Source organism: Pundamilia nyererei, unplaced genomic scaffold (assembly GCF_000239375.1).
Source record: "Pundamilia nyererei isolate P.nyererei 1_Seehausen unplaced genomic scaffold, PunNye1.0 scaffold00009, whole genome shotgun sequence".
Classification (NCBI taxonomy): Eukaryota; Metazoa; Chordata; class Actinopteri; order Cichliformes; family Cichlidae; genus Pundamilia; species Pundamilia nyererei.
This window is the reverse complement of record NW_005187410.1, coordinates 3124807-3142926: the sequence shown is the minus strand read 5'-3', so window position 1 is coordinate 3142926 and position 18120 is coordinate 3124807. Positions and strand designations below refer to the sequence as shown.

The window sequence follows — 18120 nt, the reverse complement described above, 5'->3', positions numbered from 1 at the left end:
TTGTTTTTTAAAGGGCTCCTAAACAAAGAAGAATGCCAGAGACAGGAAGCAGAAAGGCCGCAATGACACCTCTGCATGCCTGCAGACATGGAAAAAAACCTGTGAATGATTCAAAGGTCACCCAGTGAAGGCCAGGACCTGTCGTTACCTTGACCTGAGTGGGACCCACTGCACGCACACTGACAGAGACGCTTTAAAGGGTCCTTAGGGGAGTGTGTTTGTGCATATAACTGTGACAGTGGGTTATGCAAACAGAGATGAGACGATGCAAGGAAGCTAAGTTGATTTCTCCCCAGTGGGGAGCATTTAACACAAACCATATGACAAGCCTTGCATTTCTATTGCTAATCCTACATCAATTAATTACCCCAGTACGCCTGGGGTTAAGGCACCGACCATGTCCACCACATACATGACCACAGAGCTATCGTTTATTGTCTTTCCTCATAAAAATCTTCAACTTCAACTTGACTGTTAAAGCATAAGATGTGTTTTTAAAAAGCCCCTATGTGAGCGATCAGAAGATTTTAATGTGAAACTACTTTTCATAACATTTGCGTTCTCCTGTGCAGCCAATTGCATAACGTCTAGAAAAGCTTAGGGTTGCAGTTCATGTAATAAAACTTTACTTTTTAAATAATAATGAAAGAACTATCATTTCTGATTCTGCGCTGGTTAATGATAACTGCAGCAGGGCAAGGCACACGCCCGCCCCCATTTAGACGGAAGCACTATTCCAACAAAGTCCGCTCCTGGTTACGCAGTAAAAGCTGCCAGCAGGTCGTGGCCGATACAGATTTCAGCCATAATGCATGTTAAAGAGATTATGACAAAGTTGTAATTTTGGTAGTTGGTTCTGAAAACAAGAAGTGCCACATAAAAGCGTGTCATCCCAGTGCTGGTGGATAAGCAGCAGCGTGTCATGGCGACTGCGCTGCCATCTGAGCGATACCAAGTAACGCAGGAGGACACAAGGACAGAAACTCGCCAGTGCTATTTCAGTTACTTTCCAAAACCCTGGTTGGGGCAAGGCCTGCAATTTCAACCCCTGCTGTGGTTCAAGAAATCAGCCCTTTCTAATTATACCATGCTGGCCCAGGATGATGTAAAAATGATTACAGTCTCTTGCACGTTCTTTCGTCCTCATCAAAGTGAAGGTCCAGAGCCCACGAGGACATGCCCAACCCATAAAAACAGTTCAATATTATTTCAAGATACTGATTTAGATAAATATACATTAGCATACAAATCAATTATTTGACCAGGTCAAACTATGACAACCTTTAATGCTTATTCCAACAAATGTTCCAACTGGCTGACTCGTAAGTTTGCAAGAATGTCATAAAGAAGGAAAAACTATCATTTTCATTAAAACTTCATAAAAGGAAACTCTTAAAACGGAATAAATACTGATATGAGTATGGGTTAAAAGTGCAAAAGTATTTTAATTATGCATGTGGATCATTTAGGCCTTCGTGTTTCTTTCTGATGCAAACTGATTACATTATATAGTCATGCACAAAGGCTAGTATGCAAAGTGATTATCCACACCAAAGTCGTATCACTACAACTTCAAATTAATACTCCCCCCCCTCATGTGTCCTATCTCATTTCCACTTCTACCTTTCTGTTTACACAGCTGACTCATTTGTAATTACCTGAAGTGAGTCTGTGTAGTGCATTTCTCCTTTTAAATCTGTGCAAACAAATCGGATCCGTCACTCCTTGTGAGCAAATGCATTTGCCTTGTGAAAGACACGGGCCTTTTGCATTGTCCTACAAAGGTATACTGCTTATGTAGCTTATTTGCCTCTACTCTGTACTATCCAGTAGTTCACTTCACTGTTAAACAGGGTAACAAAGTGCTAACACCCTTTCTCTAACACCAAATTAAAAGCATGCCCAAACATATCAGGACAGGACAATGACATTTCCACACCAGTCGCTTCAAATTTTCACAGCAACCTTGTCACCATTCACAGACAATGAACTAGATTAAACCCTAATGAAGGGAGGGATGCATACTGACTCATTGGCTTGTGATACCATGTGATGGCTGACACATTTCTCAGTGAACAGTTCTTATACTATATATGCTACACCCAAAAAGCAATTTACCAAAGAAACAGTATTGTCTCTATTAATTTATCAACTTGCCTGCCCCAAAAATCTAAAGTTTAAGGTGCAAACTATGATATAAGTCAATGCAGTATGTAGCAATAACAAGCCACGATACGTTTTTCTCCCCCCTCTGCACACACATACTGTACAAAACTACAAACTCAGTCAAGTATCAGCTTCTCGCCAGTTAATTTTAAGCCCTACACACAAAATGAAGAAAGACTATAATTAATGCAGATTCTTTCAGTCAGCACACAAAGCACGATGACCATGGAACAATCCACCAAAGAAGAGAATTCTTTCGCTAGACTGAGTGCCAATGTGGATTTACTGTGTACTTCCGAGACCAAGGTGACAGTCTCACAAAAGCTGTCATGGTTAACACACAGAAACCCGCAGAGAGGAGAGAGAGAGACAGACAATAAAGAATACAGAGTGGGGGGAGGGTCCTCAGTACGAGTCATCTATAGTGACGCAGGACAAATTGGATGTAATATGTTAATAAGACGCAAAGCTTTCTGGTTTCCAATACCAAAAATAAAATAAAAATTACTTGTTGCGGCAAAGTAATGCAACCAATCTGGGAAACACTGAGGAGGCATCATTGCTTTCCCCATGAGGCCCTTCTCATTTCAGACCACTTTACTCAGTCAGTGGTAGCCATAGAAATGGTCAAAATACTGTACAGGGCAGCCTGAGAAAAGGCTGTAAAACATAGACTGATAAAGTGATAAATAATAAATCCCACCGACTTGTTAGCTCTCTTGCTATGGCTTTTTTGTTTCGGCTTTTCCAATTTCAGCCCAGGTTCATTCCTGAAATAGTGTCATGTGTGACATCTTGGCAGGATTTTTCCCATTTCAAGGACTTCCTGTTTGCTACAATTAAAGTAAGGCACTAACATCCTCCCCACGGCCACGCCGCAAGATTTTAATTTTGCCTGCAACCATCAAATTTCATGAAGTTTTCAAACTCTCTAGAGATATTCTTCTCTTACTTGTTTTCACAGGATTACTTATCTATCCGTGCGGTCCCTGAGGAGAATCTTTAGTTTTAGCTTTTTAGAAACAGGAAAGCTTTGCTTTAAATGCATACGTACTTGGTAATTAGGTGCTTTATGCAATGTTAAGATGCTGCAGGCAAAGTAAGACTGCAAAGGGTTTTGGAGCTAGAAACACTAAGAGTGTGCGATTCGCTCTCTTTCCTCTGAAACACAGCCCTGCAGTAGCCCGAGCTCTGGAATGCCTTCCCCACTGGCCCCTGGGGAAGTGTGACTGAAAGGGAGGAGTATGTGTGGGTCTTGGGGGGAAGGAGGAGGAGGAGGTGAAGGGTAGCACTGGGCAGGCACCATGACATTTCCCATTCCTCTTCACAAATTGCCAATTTAAGTGGGTATGGGAAAAAGATATGAACCAGACAATATCTTTGCCATGTTTTATTTTAAGATTTGTGACAGGGAAGCAACCGGAATGCCAATAAAGGGGCCGAGAAGCAGACCAGAAAGACAACAACCCACATATTAGCAGAAACACTAAAATGAAGTAGATCTTAGAGTCTCAGAGCTTGTCTGATATCCTGAGGTGGAAATCCAAAATACAGACAATGTTTGACATAAACACAACAGCCAATTCTTTCTTCTTTTTTTTTTTTTTTTTAAATCATCCAACCACAGAAAAACAGTCTCTGGTCAGTTTACTAATGGAAAATTCAATCACTCTTATTTTGATAGTGCAGTCACTGGGTAACTTTCACCCTTCATATCCTGTGCTTTCCTACAGACAGGCTGACCAGTCAAGAGTCTTTGGACAAACTTTAACTTTCACCATTTTGGACAGAAAGTTATAATTCTAGCGTTTATTCATTGTTCTGCTCTTCTGATTTGCTCTGAGGATGAAGGGAACACTAACTAGAACCTTCAGCAGGTGCAGGACTTCTTCATGTGCCACCAGGAGAAGTTCCTGAAGTTAGATTGTAGCTGGTAATTAAAGGCTGAGGTGATGCAGGGTCACTGGGGAGGCAGCTGATTATACTGCTCTGTTATTTGTCACAAACAAATTAGCAATAAAAATATTTATTGAGGTGTATCTTATAGAGATCCTTAATCATCTAAGACAGATTTGCCTACGTTAGTGTGCACTTATGTGTGTGCATGTACATGAGTGCATGGTCTGCTCTGCACCAGGGATCTTTGCTCTGAACCAAGGGAGGTGAAATTAATTTACCCAAGTGGCCACATGAGAAACTGGGACTGTTGCGGAGGGTCACACCAAGAAGCTTATAAATAGAGAAACACGGTGCGGCCCTCCACAACAGTCCCAGTCTCTCATGTTGCCCGCACCTGCAGCTGAACTCAGTGCTGATAGTAGGCCTGCCTTGACCAAATATTTTCCTTACCAACTGTTATCTGTTAGTTAATGCAATAAAGAAAAAAGGCGCCTGTTAAGGACACAAAAGTGGTAGTGATTCTAAATATAGTGCAACAACGAGTAGGGAGGCCACACTAAGTGATAATGGTGCACTACTTGCATGTCTGAAATCATGTTTGAAGTCAGCAAATCACACATGAATGTGATCTTCCTGTGACTGCCTGGTCCAAAACCTGTACCATGTAGGGGTTGGTATGTGAAAGCAGGAATGGCTATCGTGATTTTGACTTAAAAAGAACGTACAGAGAATCTTTGAGGACCTCTGGTAGCACATAGAAAATAAAAGGGTGTTTAAGTCAAACCCTAAATCCTGCGATGTGAAACATATTGTGTTGCCAAGAACAACAACAGAACAATTTTCTAATTAGACAGAATGCAGAAGGACGCTACCAATCTATTTCACAGGTGCTCCAGCTGGTTGCGTTTCCTACAAAGAAAAAAAATAATTACACTCTTTCAGATTAGCATAATGCATCCAAAAGACAAAAGAAAAAGAAAACAAAAGATGTACATGACACAAACGCAAATGTTTTACCATCCATGGAAATCCAAATGAGCCCAGTGTCCATGCTGAGTTGTCGAGGGTTTGACCTCCTTTCATAAGAGCTTTAGAATAAATTATGGCACATCCACTGTTGACAGTCTTGGCTGGAGAGTTATTGATATTCATGCTGGTAGAATCATGTTTGAATGTCTCTCTGCAGGCCTCCTCAGTACCCAGACTAGACAAGTGGGACACTGTTCACTGCCAGACTACATGGTAAATATCCCTCTCGCCTCCTATCCATCCTTGTATGACACTAATCAGCCTTTTGAGTGAACATTAGGGAGTAAGTTGTTTTCTGTGCTTTAAATTTTTTTACTTGAGTGGCACTAACCCAGCAAGGGGTGCATTCTTAATGAATTATTTATATTCAATAGGTGCAGCGAAGGACTTGTAAAGAATATAGCTGTAGCGTCAGGGTCGACCAGTCAATTGTTTGGTCAATAGACTCTCACCTGAAAAAAATTCTCACTGATCAGAAAAGGTCTAAATCGATAGCTGTGTAAGACTGAGCCGATATCTTTGGCAGTAGTAGGAAAAGACCACCTTTAGGGGAAAAAAAAGAAAGAAAGCATTTTATGAACTCCCCTGCCTTTTTGCAACTTTGGAGTCAACCATACTCAGAAACTCTGTTAAGAGTCTAAGTTTAATGTTTAATTTTACATTACATTGGCTTCAAACTAATTGGCATCATATAAAAGAAGAAGATCGGTGTGTTTGAACTTGAAAAACCAACAAAGCTGACATTATTTCAGCATAAAACAACAATTTAAAAATAATTTATTATGCTGAAAATACAAGCTTTTAATGTCTAATATCAATTTAGGCCAACAAGGCAAGCAGTAGTGTACCTAACAAAATGTAGAATATCAAGGTAATGTAGTCTGTGCTACACACAACTAACTGGTTAATAATTACAGACAATTTCAGTCTACTGAGATTTTCTTTGGTGGACTTTAGTGTTCTTATGTTTCTCTCTGGTCAATGGTCTAGGTCAGGGGTCAGCAACCTTTAAGACCCAAAGAGCCATTTGGACCCGGTTTCCACGCAAAAGAAAACACTGGGAGCCGCAAATACTTTTTGACATCTAAAATTAAGTTAACACTGTATATATTGTTTTTTACCTTTATGCTTTGTGTGAACAACTAAGGTGTGTTGCTTATGAAAGTGCTACAGAGAAAGTTACATTTTATTTATGTAATTAACACATTTTGAACTCTTAAAGAAATATAACAAAAAGACACCCAGCTGAACTAAAATGATCCATGTAGCAAATAAAAACTGTTGTGAGCTACCACCCTTATATCGCCTTTGGGCTTTTGGAGCCTTGACCTGACTTTTAAAAAAAATTATTGGAAAAAAAGCACTATGCTGCTAAAAAAAAAAAAGAAAAATAGATATTTGCAAAATTCTGCCTAAATATGTATTTTACCAGGTCTTAACCTGGTAAAATGCAGGGGAGGCGGATGCACCTGAGCGGCACCCGCAATCACGCCTCGCCGCCTTAACGTCTGTGCCATCTATGCTGTTGTTGGTGGTATATGTCGGGCTGTGAGCTGAAAAGTTACAGCCGGCTGTATGCGTACAGCAACCGTGTATGAAAAGTGGTCAATAAAGAGATGCTGAAAAGCATGTTCATGCAAACATTGTCGGGTCTGCCGTGATATGTTTACAATGGGACTTCTGCTCCTGAACCTCTGCGCACAGCGTCTGCAAATCGGGGCTGTACGAAGTTACTTTCATGTTTACGCAGGACTGTAAGCTGTCATCTGTGAGGCGTGAGCGGTGTTTGTTTTTAACATAGTTCAAGGTTGAGAACAGCTGCTGACATAATGTGGATCCGAAGATCCATAATTGGCCTACCTGGGGTTGAAAGTCTCGATAAATGTACGGTATTTCGGCGGGTACACCGGCTTCCGCGAGTGTGACGCTTATTTAGAGCGATATAAAAATAAAATTATATTTTATTATTTTTTCATTTCAATATCACAATAATCTTCCAATTTAGAAGTACAAGTTAAAAAAAAGAATGAACATAAATAAAATACACTTCAGCTAAATACTTCTAATTTATTTTCCCAAACCATGCCGAGCTGCAGTATAAGGACTAAAGAGCCGCAGGTTGCCGACCCCTGGTCTAGGTACAGAAGGTTTTTTTGGGGGGGGGTTTTACTGATGCAATTAAAAAGGGTTGATTTGCGGTGCTGCTGAGCAACTGACCCATTAATCTTTCCACAGTAATGCCATAAAAAATTCTTGCACGGGTTTTACATGGGGGTTAATTGCAATGGCAGCTTCTCCAACTCGCAGAAACAGCTGTCACATAGGACAGATGGACAAGCCTAGCACACGCATCTAAGCTATGATCAATCATTTTAATACTGTGAACAGAGCTCGTGGAGCCACACCGCTGCAATGTGGTTGAATTACAATGCTGACTGATGAGGGATGGACATGACTTTACAGATGTACATCTTTTTCCACCCTGATACTTCTGCAAAAACCTACAATTTCTCACTTTTATCTGTTAGAAATATTAAGAAGCTACTCTGAGACAAAAGTGGGGTTTATTTTCAGACACAAGTGCAAAATGTGGTCTGGAGACCTAGGTTGCCATGGAGATGTGGTTTAACAACAGATTTAGCTTGCCATTAGCACAGACCATTAGGCACAGCTTCATCTGGGGCCAGGTGAGGTCATGAGAACACCAGTAACCTCTGGACAACAGCCTGTTCGGTAATGTTAAATGGACAAGGATGCGGCACAAAGGCTGTTCACCAAATCCTTGCAAAGAGCCTAATCCCATAAGCAAACAAGGACCAGCGAAAAGCTTGCAGCTTTGTACTCTTCACTGTCAGTGGGAAATCTGTGCAAATTTAGCTTCAATCAATCTTGCCTCAATTCATTCTCAGAACAGAAGGAACTTTTCAACAAGCACATTTATTTTAAAGATTAATAATATATTTAAAAGTAGATAAACCATTCGGGCACCAAGCAGTGCTTTTTTAGGATGATCTTCAACTGCATATACTTCCAAATTCAATTCTATGCTTTTGTCAGTTTTGAGCAAATTCTGAGCAGACAGAGTTTTCAAATAAAAACCGATCCAAAAATAACACATTTATTAGAAGACTTTTTAAATGTGAAAAGGAAGCACTCAATGCAAACTGCTCCTACTTGAAGCAGTTATCCTCTGTTCCTTTGAGGGTGGGCACAAAGGAACCAAGGTCATTAGTTCAGGCTGCTGCAAACCCTCCTGAGCCAAGGATGGCAAGACATTCATCTGCAGGCACAATTACAAAAAAGGAAAGAAAAAAAAAATCTGTGTTCAGAAATGCAGAACAGAGCAGCGCAGAGCAAAGTAGGTTTAAAGAGAAAGAAAGGGGGGCGCCGAGCCCAGGACTGAACAGAGTTCTCAACAGACACCCACACAGACTTTTCTGAGAGTCAGACACTGTGACAGCATGGGCTGGTGTCTGCAAAGAGATGGCAGCAGATGAGAAGGAACCCAACCCTCAAAACGCTTGGGAAAAATATCAAAGCGAAGCAACGAACAGCTGGCACTTTGTAGTATCTCCGATGGGTGACATGATCATCTACTGCATAAAAGGAACACTTTAGGTACTTATTTAAATCACAGACAATGGCTGAGGAAGGTATGAAAGCAAAACGGAGGAGAGGAAAAAAAAGAAATCAGACAGAAGGAATGTGTCTGCCCAGGAAGGTCACGCTGTAATTAGAAAAACCTGTGGCCCGCTGACCTCTCCAGCCAATGAACTGTCATGACAGCCACTATCACCTCTTCAAAGACCATGTGAAAACACGCGGGCACGTTAACTGATAAACTGTTTTTTCTAGTCTTTGAAGTAGAAAAAACTGTTTGCCGACTGATGGGTGAAGGGTGAGGAGTGAGCAGAAAGAGAGTGGGATAAGGGGGGGGCAATTCGCCCCCTTAGTTTGGGAAGTCATATTTTGAAGTCGTCAGTGGAGCAGTCTGGAGGTTGTCACCGTGGTTTTTTTTGAGGATGACTGAGTCTGTATCCTCTTTCAGAGAAAAGCTGTGAACGAATGAACGTAAAAGTCACAAAGGCCATACTACCGTGACCTCTTATCACTTTAAACTTGGCGCAAGTAGCATGGGTAGACATCCATGGGACTATGACTGTCTGTGCCTCCGATTTGGATCTTTATATGCTGAAAAAAAACTTTTTTAATACAGGTTTAGGATAACAGTTGTTTAGCTGTTAATATAACCTGAACTTAGTTTGTGTCTTCCAGCTGTTCCTAGAAGTCTTTCTTCTGACCACAGTCACATGTGCACCACAACAGTTTATTACTTATAGTAATTTCCACTAAATGGTGATAGGATTAATGAGGATCTACGAGAAAATGTCATTGTAAAGCAGAAGCAGGGGAGAACTTTCTTTTTTTGGTCTTAAAAAAAAAAGTTACATTTTGTGCATTTCAGTGTCAGGGCAAGGAAAAAAGAGAAGCAACAGACTTGAGGTTGTCATTGAAGTACAGGTTGTTAATATGTGCTTTTCCTGGAAAATGCTAGCCAGCTTCAACAATCAAAAATTGCTTGACAATCCAAAATGTATATATATGGAATGTGATCAAAAATGATTACAACCATCACTCTTAAAAGTCCTTCATTATGTGATGCGAAATGTCCTGCTCCTAATGTTTGTTGTAGCAAAAAGTAACCTCGAGGTGGGCCAACCAGGCTCACTGCTTTTCCCTGGAGTCCATATTTTGCTTTTCAGAAGGAAAGACAGGGAGTGTCTAATGTGGATACACCTGAGGTTTGTGGGCATCCAAGTCTGCATGTGTGTTTGGGTGTTTGTGCATTTGCACATGAGTGTGTGTCTAAGTGAAAGATGTGGTTTGAGCTACGCCCTGCTAATCGTTGCCTGCTGGCTGTGCAGTGCTTTGATAGCCGTGTAGGTCTGTGCACTGAATGGTCTCCTTTGTAAATCAGGTGCATTCTTTCTCCACCATTTCAGGTCCTACCGCAACTGCCTGGACATGAAAAACTACATAAACATGACCGGGAGCAAAATGGGAAACAAAAACCCATTTCACACCTATCACCAGTTCTCTTTGAAATAAAAAAAAGACATTAGAGACGAATTCAAACACAACTGTAGAGGTGATTTTAAAAGCCTATTTATCACAGATTATTCAGACAAAAGCTGAAGGTTATCACTATAGGCAATCTAGAGCCTCATACCTGGAAGAGTTTTTCTTTTAAGTGGTAAAATCAAGAGGTTATGACAAAAGAGACAATTGTAATGTTCTGAGCTTTACATATGATGGGTAAATCCAAGGATATTAACAATGTATTTTCAGATTGTTTGACACTCATTTATTTTCTGGTTGTTAAGTGGTTGTTCTGTAATGGTCACACAGCGAATGAGCTCTGGAAACTACACTTCCTGTAGCTACATATACTCACAGAGGTTTTCTTTAAGTTTTCTCACAACCACAGGCCAAGCAGGTAGCGTTTCTCCAAATGTCTGCGGATAACATGTATAGAGAAGAGCCTGCCACCCAGCTGTTCAGTGAGAAAAATACAGACAGTGAGGTACTGGAACTTGTGGCAGATTCTGCACCTAGTGGTGTTTGTTAATGTCTGAGTGGAGTGTTAGACATCACGAGACGGTGAAAGAATTTACTGTGATCCTAAACTCGCACATGAAGACTGCACCCGAAGCAGCAAAGAACAAAGGCCTCAGAACCTGGGCCTCACGCATCGACATCACACACATCCTCTGCAACCAGACAATGAAACAAAATTGTGGGGCGAAAGCAAGTCTGTTTGAGTGTTTTCATTCTGAACCGACGCCATCTCAGAGCAAAGATAACATAGAACCAAGCGGGATTTTACATTTCCCTCCCTGTAACAAAAAAAAAAAAAAAAAAAAAAAAAAGCTGCCTTTGTTCGAATGAAGAACCTTATATCAAAAGCTCCTTTATGTTTGGACAAATAACTCAGCCACCTGTGGTTATTGTTTACAGAGGAAAGTCTAATCCTAATGGGGCAGCTGTAACAGAGAGAACTCCCTGGAATCTCTGCAATGCCAGCTGTTCTTCTAACACTGTACCTCAACAGAGAGGTGATACACGAGTATGCAGAGCAGAGCTTGCAATAAAATTCACAATAGATGTGAGATTTTACAACATAACAAACCAAAAAACTCTTCCCCTAAAGTACGATCGATTCGCTTTTCTGGCGCCTGCCTTAAAAGATTTCATCTATTCCAACATCACAGCAGTATTTAAAAATCAGAAAGCCACCTAAACAAAAAATCCTGCTTTGTTAACCAATTTGCTGTTGTCTGACCTTTAGCAACAAATCACTGTTTTATGTCAAAACACCCAAGAAGCGCACAGAAAGTGCAGAGACAGCACGTACCATTCTCCGCCACAGCTGAGGCAACAAAGTTCTTAATGCCCTCTCTTTCTCTCTCTCAAACACACACACACACACACACACACACACAGAATGACCAGTACTTTGAATGCGGGTCTTTTACATCACTTAGATTCCATAAATTTTTCACTTAATCTTCCTGAAATTCAAAGAGTCTGCTCAGGCCGTGAATCGCTTTGAAATGGAATTAAAAGACTTAGAAACTTTGCAAGTCACTGAACCGGTGACAAATTTTTGTTGTTGTGTAAAGCTGCTTATCGTCATGTGTTTGAAGAGCCAACACGTTCTATGCCGTATCAGACCTTGATAATAAAAGTAATGTGACCAAATATTCCCTTGATATCCCTTGAAAAAAATAAAATAAAAATAAAAATAAAAATAAAAGAACAAAGTTGTCACGTTTTATGGGGGACGGAGTCATTTTCGTATATTGGTTTAACTGGAAAATAGAACCACATCTGGGGTTTGCTTTTCCTTCACATTTAAATGATTAGACCCACAATTCCTCCTAATATTTGCAAACTAGGGCAAGTGGCTGGCCATTATCTGTGGGGACATAAAGCAGGGGTTGACCCCAGGTCTCAGGTCAACAACAGAGTAGCTCCTCCCGGTCCAGCCAGGTGCATGTGTGGCTTCTGTTGCTATACTGACAAACAAAGGGAGAAAAGTCCTGGCAACTGCTGGTAACTGCATATTCGTTGTGTGTACAAGGCTGGTGAATGTGTCGGGAGTCGGAGGAATAAACAGCTGAAACTGTTACCTCAAAGAGTGGACAGCTAGTGAGATTAACACTACATCACCCACAACAGACAGACAACTGTGTGGCAGCTGCTTCAAGCAGCACATGGAGCTGTAAGCCTAAGTAAGTGGGCATTCATTCAGGTATTACGGTAACACACGGTCACACTCAGCAATTAAAGCCGAGCCAAAAATGCAATTTTCCTGGATATATCAGCACGAACTGATGTGAAGAAAGCAACTATTCAACTCCTCTCAGTACAGTAAGGCTTCAAAAGGAGAAAGCTACTGGGGCCTCTGTGAAGGGTAAAGAAATGGGCCACTGAGGCCAGTTTGCCAGAAAAAGCATTAAATCTTGGTGGAAAAATGTAGACTCACATGTCTTAACAAAGGTCCTTGGTATGATCTAAAAAACATGGTGACAAACTATGTACTTTACAGGCTGCTAAAGAAAACCAGCTGATTAATTACTCGACTGAACTCCAACTAAGACAAAAAGTTGTCTCCAAGGAACTCACCCAAAGGAAAGTCACCACCGTGCAACAGCATCTTGAGAACATAACTCTCCTTATTCATTTTTGTTAAGTCCGACTGCTGTTATATTAAAAATTAAAGAACAAAGCAGAGCAATTTCATGTAAACTCGTGTCATGGCGAGACAGCATCATTATTTCTGCCAACCTGATCTTTAAATAGAGGGATGCACCCTCCCAGCAAACACCAGCTACAACAACATTTTAATCTTTATAATGCAATAATTTTCCCAGTGTCCCAAATATCGACCGTAGTGATTCCTATACACAGCATGTCCCTGCTTCAATTACCCAGCTCTCAGAAAATGAGAACATCAAAAGGCAACTACCCACAGCAAACTAGTGCCCACTCATGGAATGGCAGACCATAAAAAAGTACTTAAAAGGGATTCACATGGTCAATTTCAAACAGATTCCTTGCAGATTGACTACAGGAGAGGCAAGTGGGAAGGAGGAGGAAACGAAGGAGGAAGGACCTAGGAGGAGCACAAGATGGAGAGACTAAATTAGCAAGCTGTGTGTTTTTGTGGTCTTGGCAATGGGGAGATCCCAAAGGAGAGCTAATGACTGTAGTGGTATCTGGCATGGGGGCCAAGTTTCCTTTACTGTTTTAAAGTCGCCTCCAGTCCATAGCCACCAAGTCATGACCAACATATGCTGAGCTCTCGTGCAATTATACGATTATCAAGGTCGTTCCTCCCACTTATTTCCATTATATGCTGCTGAGCACATTTTACAGACATTTTGTCCTTCTGGATCTTCTGAAGAAAGGAAAGTCTGTAGAGTCCAGCCTCTAAGGACGCTTAGAGGGCCAGAAAAAAAAACCCCAGACTTATAAGACTAATAAATAATCATTTAAAAAATGCATGTACATAATGCGTAGTGTATCCAATCATCAGGTTTTATGTATTCCTAACTACATTTTAAGTCCCAGGAAGGACAAGATTATAAAGAGATGATCTGCCAGCAACTTTTTATGACATTACCTACATTTCATTGAGGTCAAGTAACTAAATAAACTGTTAAAGCCCAGAAAATAAAGATATATAACAGATATACAGGCCCCATGCAGGCACAACAGTGGGGCAAAGGTAGCAGTTGTAGCTGACCTCTCAACCGTAAGAGCCCTAAACAACAGAAAGGAGTGGCAAGACTTTTATTGTCCCAGCATGAGAAAAGGAGGCAGAGCCACTTCAGCTTGATGGATGGGTTCCAACTGGGAAAGTGAGGCTGGGGATAAAGACTTCTATCCCGCCATAAAACTCTGCTGCTCTTGGTCTTCACACACCCAGTAACTTCTGTGTTTAAGTGTGGAATAACAAGAAAACTACGCTATCTGAGTGATTCATACAGGCTAGACAGGTTGCAACACCTTCATTAAGGAAAATGTATACAAGGCTGCAGTGCTCAGATCTCAATCCCTTAATGTACTGGAAAGTAGTCGAGGTGATGTGGTGAAGTATTGTGTGTGTGTGTCTGTGGAAAGAAAGTCACGGTTTCCCCTTTAATTTTAACACCGGCTGTTGAATGAAACAATCACATCAGACAAAGGATGATAGAGCACGATAGAAGGAGCTATGAGACATCTACCGTGCACACTGTAGACTGTTTGAACCAGACTTCTGAGGCAAGCCCTCAGGTGCTACAGCAGGTCTAGGCTGGTAGGTGCAGTATAAGCATAAATGGTCAACCTGCTATTTCAAGACACGTCTTTGGAGAAAGCCATTGCACGTACAAGTAAACAATGTATTGCTAAGGCTGACTCATGATTAGTCATTTTGGAAAGGCCCGATGCAAGCTTCCAAAGTGAAACATCTGTTATGACACAATGGTCACATTGCATCTCCAGTCAAATCAAAGATAGAAAGAAAGAAGGTATCCTGCTCTGATCTCACAGTTGGAGATGTAGCAATGGCTGCGTGATTTCCGTCTATGGCGCGCTGTGTCACCTGTGACCTACAATGTGTGAGATCATATAGCTGTCATTTCTTCCCACACCATCTTTTACCAAAACTGGAAAACTCCCCGCATAGAGGACAAGTACAGGAAGAGCTTTAAAGTTCAAGTGCACATCTTAGGTTTTTCCTCAAGTACCATTCTAGTTATGGCAACAGTGTTTACAGATAGCTAGAAATGAAGCACTGGTTTGTTTTGTTTTTTTTATAGGTCAAATGGAAAAAGTTATTTTTTTCCCCCCACCATCAGTTTTGTATATTTGCCAAGAGCACACTTCAGATTTAGCTTTCTCTTCTGTTCTCTTCAGCTCACTTAACTCACTTCGGTTATCACATTCTCAATCTTTAACTAGAAGGCCATCTGTGAAGGGTACTTCATAAAGCTGAGTCAGGAATGAATTTATAAACTCTGAATGTAGCTTTAGTGTCTTGGTGTTTGGGGTATCTGATTCCTGGATCCTAGCTGTTTTTCTTCCAGATTTTACACGTACCTGAATCCTTCTTGCTCCCCTTGCCTCCATCTCTGTTCTTCTTCAGCACTGCCTTGAACATGGCAAGATTCCTGGAATCCTTTCTGCAGAGCCCCTGGGGTTAAAGCAAATAAAAACATTCATTAACCCACAGTCACAACAGGATAACTGAGATGCATCCATTGTCAGTCTAACAAAACAGAGGCCGTTTTCTGTATTCACGTGCAAATAAGAAAACAGATTAAACACACGATGCCTTTTTTTGTTGTTTTTAATCAAGAATTAAGCAAAAAAAACAGGCCAAATGTGTCCTCAAGCTTGGAACACAGCAATGGCAAAACGGTGTACTGTATATCTGCATTTCTATCTGTTTAGCTGGCACTCGCCCGGGAGTGTTCCCACAGCACTCCCACTCCTGCAGGTCATCAGTGGAGGGGAGCATGGAAAGAATGCTCTAATATTTAAACAGAAAAGGACAAGTTCTGCTATCTTGTTATGCAGGAAAACAGTCGGTCGAATGTCCTGAATTCCACATGCAATCGACGCTATGGGGCTGCACTTGGGTGTTTGCAACTGATATCCATGGTTCCTCCCAACCCTGTGTTCATTTTGAAACCTTAGAGTTAAACGATATAACATGAACTCAAGGTCTGGCCTGGATGTTCTTGCTTACTTTGGGATTATTTATAGTCTTTACGTAGCTGGACAACAGTAAAAACATTCATAACACAGCGTTGCCTAGAACAGTTAATTGTGTGGGATTTTTGGTTACCATCCCTCTGAACACATTACAGGCTCCTACAGTACTGTATTAATAGCAGCAGAGCAATCTTTCCAATGAAGAGAAAAGAATGGTTTCTACCAAATAAGGATATGCCATGTGCAAACAAAACATAGTTCTTAACCCAGAGGCCAGGCTTCACAAATCTAGGTCCTCTTACTGCTTATTGAAAGAGGCTTCTGAATCAACCTTTCCCCCCTATACACCATTTTTTTATTTTGTTTTTTTAATCCTTTACCTTTTTATACCCAAAACCAAACCTTAACAAGAAATGCACCTGATTTGTCATAGTATAAGACATGTGCACACTAGGGCTGTTCGATATAACGATATATATCGGATGACGATATAAAAACATCTCTCTTTCATTTTACGCTATCGTTTGTTTCGTGGTGTCGCAAAATAAACTGTTTACGACAATATTTTTTCATTGTTCTGATGGTCACTGTAGTGGCTATATTAATTTCTTAAAGTTCTCTCTTTCTCTTATATTTTATATAACCACACTACTGACGGACAAGCGCCTGTTTTTATGCGTTGTCTTTAGCAACAGCGACGGTAACACCTTCGCGTGTCCGCTTGTTTATGTTCCACATAAACCTTTCACAATAAAGCTCAGGATCCTGTTGAGACTTTTCAAAATAAACTGAATCACGTGAAAGAGCAGATTATTTACGGATGAGAAGTAAAAAAAAGAGCCGCCAGGTGCTAAAAAAATAAACCTTAGACTCAAACGTTAGAACAGGCAACCCGCAGCACGCCGTGTAATAAATACTCACAAAGAAAACGGCGGCCGTTACAACTTGTGTCTAAAAATGTATAGTTTCATGCATCGGTTAAAACAATCGACTCCGGGTAAAGGACGCGCAGCTGGAAACACTTCACGCATGTGTAGAGGCAGAGATATTGCAGTTCATGACATCACAGTGCAAAATTAGGAGGAGTTGGTAGTTTCTGTGTGGGAGCTCGCTGCTCATCGCCACAGTAACAATAAACATTACGCAGGTGAACCCAAAGGAAATGAGAAACGCCCTCTTAAAACTCTAAAAGCCAACATGACAAATTCCTTCCATCCCCCCCCATCACAGCCACTGGACACAAACACACACACAAAGTCAGCACCCAGTGAGAGAATGAGGTTCACCTCTTCAGGCATGGTATACAGTTAATCATTCCTAATTCTGAGCTATGCGTCTATCAGCTGTTTGCATCAGGTGCGGAGTTACAATGTACATATTACTTGAAAGAAAGCCAACCATGTGTCATCACTGTCGTAATGACAGCTTAAATAAAAGCACAATGATGACAGCATTATTAAAAGTCCGTGAGCCTTTTAGCTCCGGGAAGGGAAAACGTAGAAAGATTGCTGCATACAGTGTAATGGAGAGTGATTCGAGACACTGGCATAGATACACTCTAGCCAACCCAACACAATTATGACACAAGGTTGCAACAGCCACAGGTGGTCACGGAACAACATCTGGTAAGCTAAAGTACTGTGTTACAAACACTGCTTTGTTTAAACTCCCCAAAGCATCAAAAATGAAAAACCTTAAAATGATATTGGTGCCAATTAGATCTACACTCACTGGCCAGTTCACATGTTCATTGATAAATGCGGGCAGGTAATCGTCCAATCATGAGGCAAGAACTCGATGAATTTGACTTACTGCAATGAAACTGATACAAACTGTAAATACAGTCAAGATGACCATATTTACTGGGAAGTTCCACCATTGGATGAAAGGTGATTTAAGTGACATGATATCAGTGCCAGATGGAGTGGAGTGAGTATTTCAGACACTGCTCATCTACTGGGATTTTTTTCCACGAAAACACTGAAAAACAAAGAAGCAGTTCTCTCGGAGAAAAATGCCTTACTGATGTCAGAGGTTAAAGGAGAAAGGGACAAAACGCTTTGAGCTAATAGGAAGGCAACAGTAACTCAACTAACCAGTCTTTACAACTAAGCTATGCAGAAGAGCATAGCTCCGCACAACACTTCAAACCCTGAAGCAGCAGAAGTCCACATCTTAAAGCAAATGTTCAGCTAAGAACACTGAAACTGAGGCTACAATTCACACATATTCACAAGAATTGAACAACATAAGATAGTG

General features: G+C 40.9%; 1 protein-coding gene across 1 annotated transcript in view; it reads right to left on the bottom strand.

Annotated features, from left to right (window-relative positions):
* The window catches only part of tanc1b (tetratricopeptide repeat, ankyrin repeat and coiled-coil containing 1b), a 125560-nt gene that overhangs the window by 98187 nt on the left and 9253 nt on the right, over positions 1–18120 (bottom strand). The window contains exon 2 of the mRNA XM_005723640.1: positions 15244–15337. Within this exon, the coding sequence (XP_005723697.1) occupies positions 15244–15304 (61 nt within the window). The 5' untranslated portion in view covers positions 15305–15337. The remainder of the gene's footprint in view (positions 1–15243; positions 15338–18120) is intronic.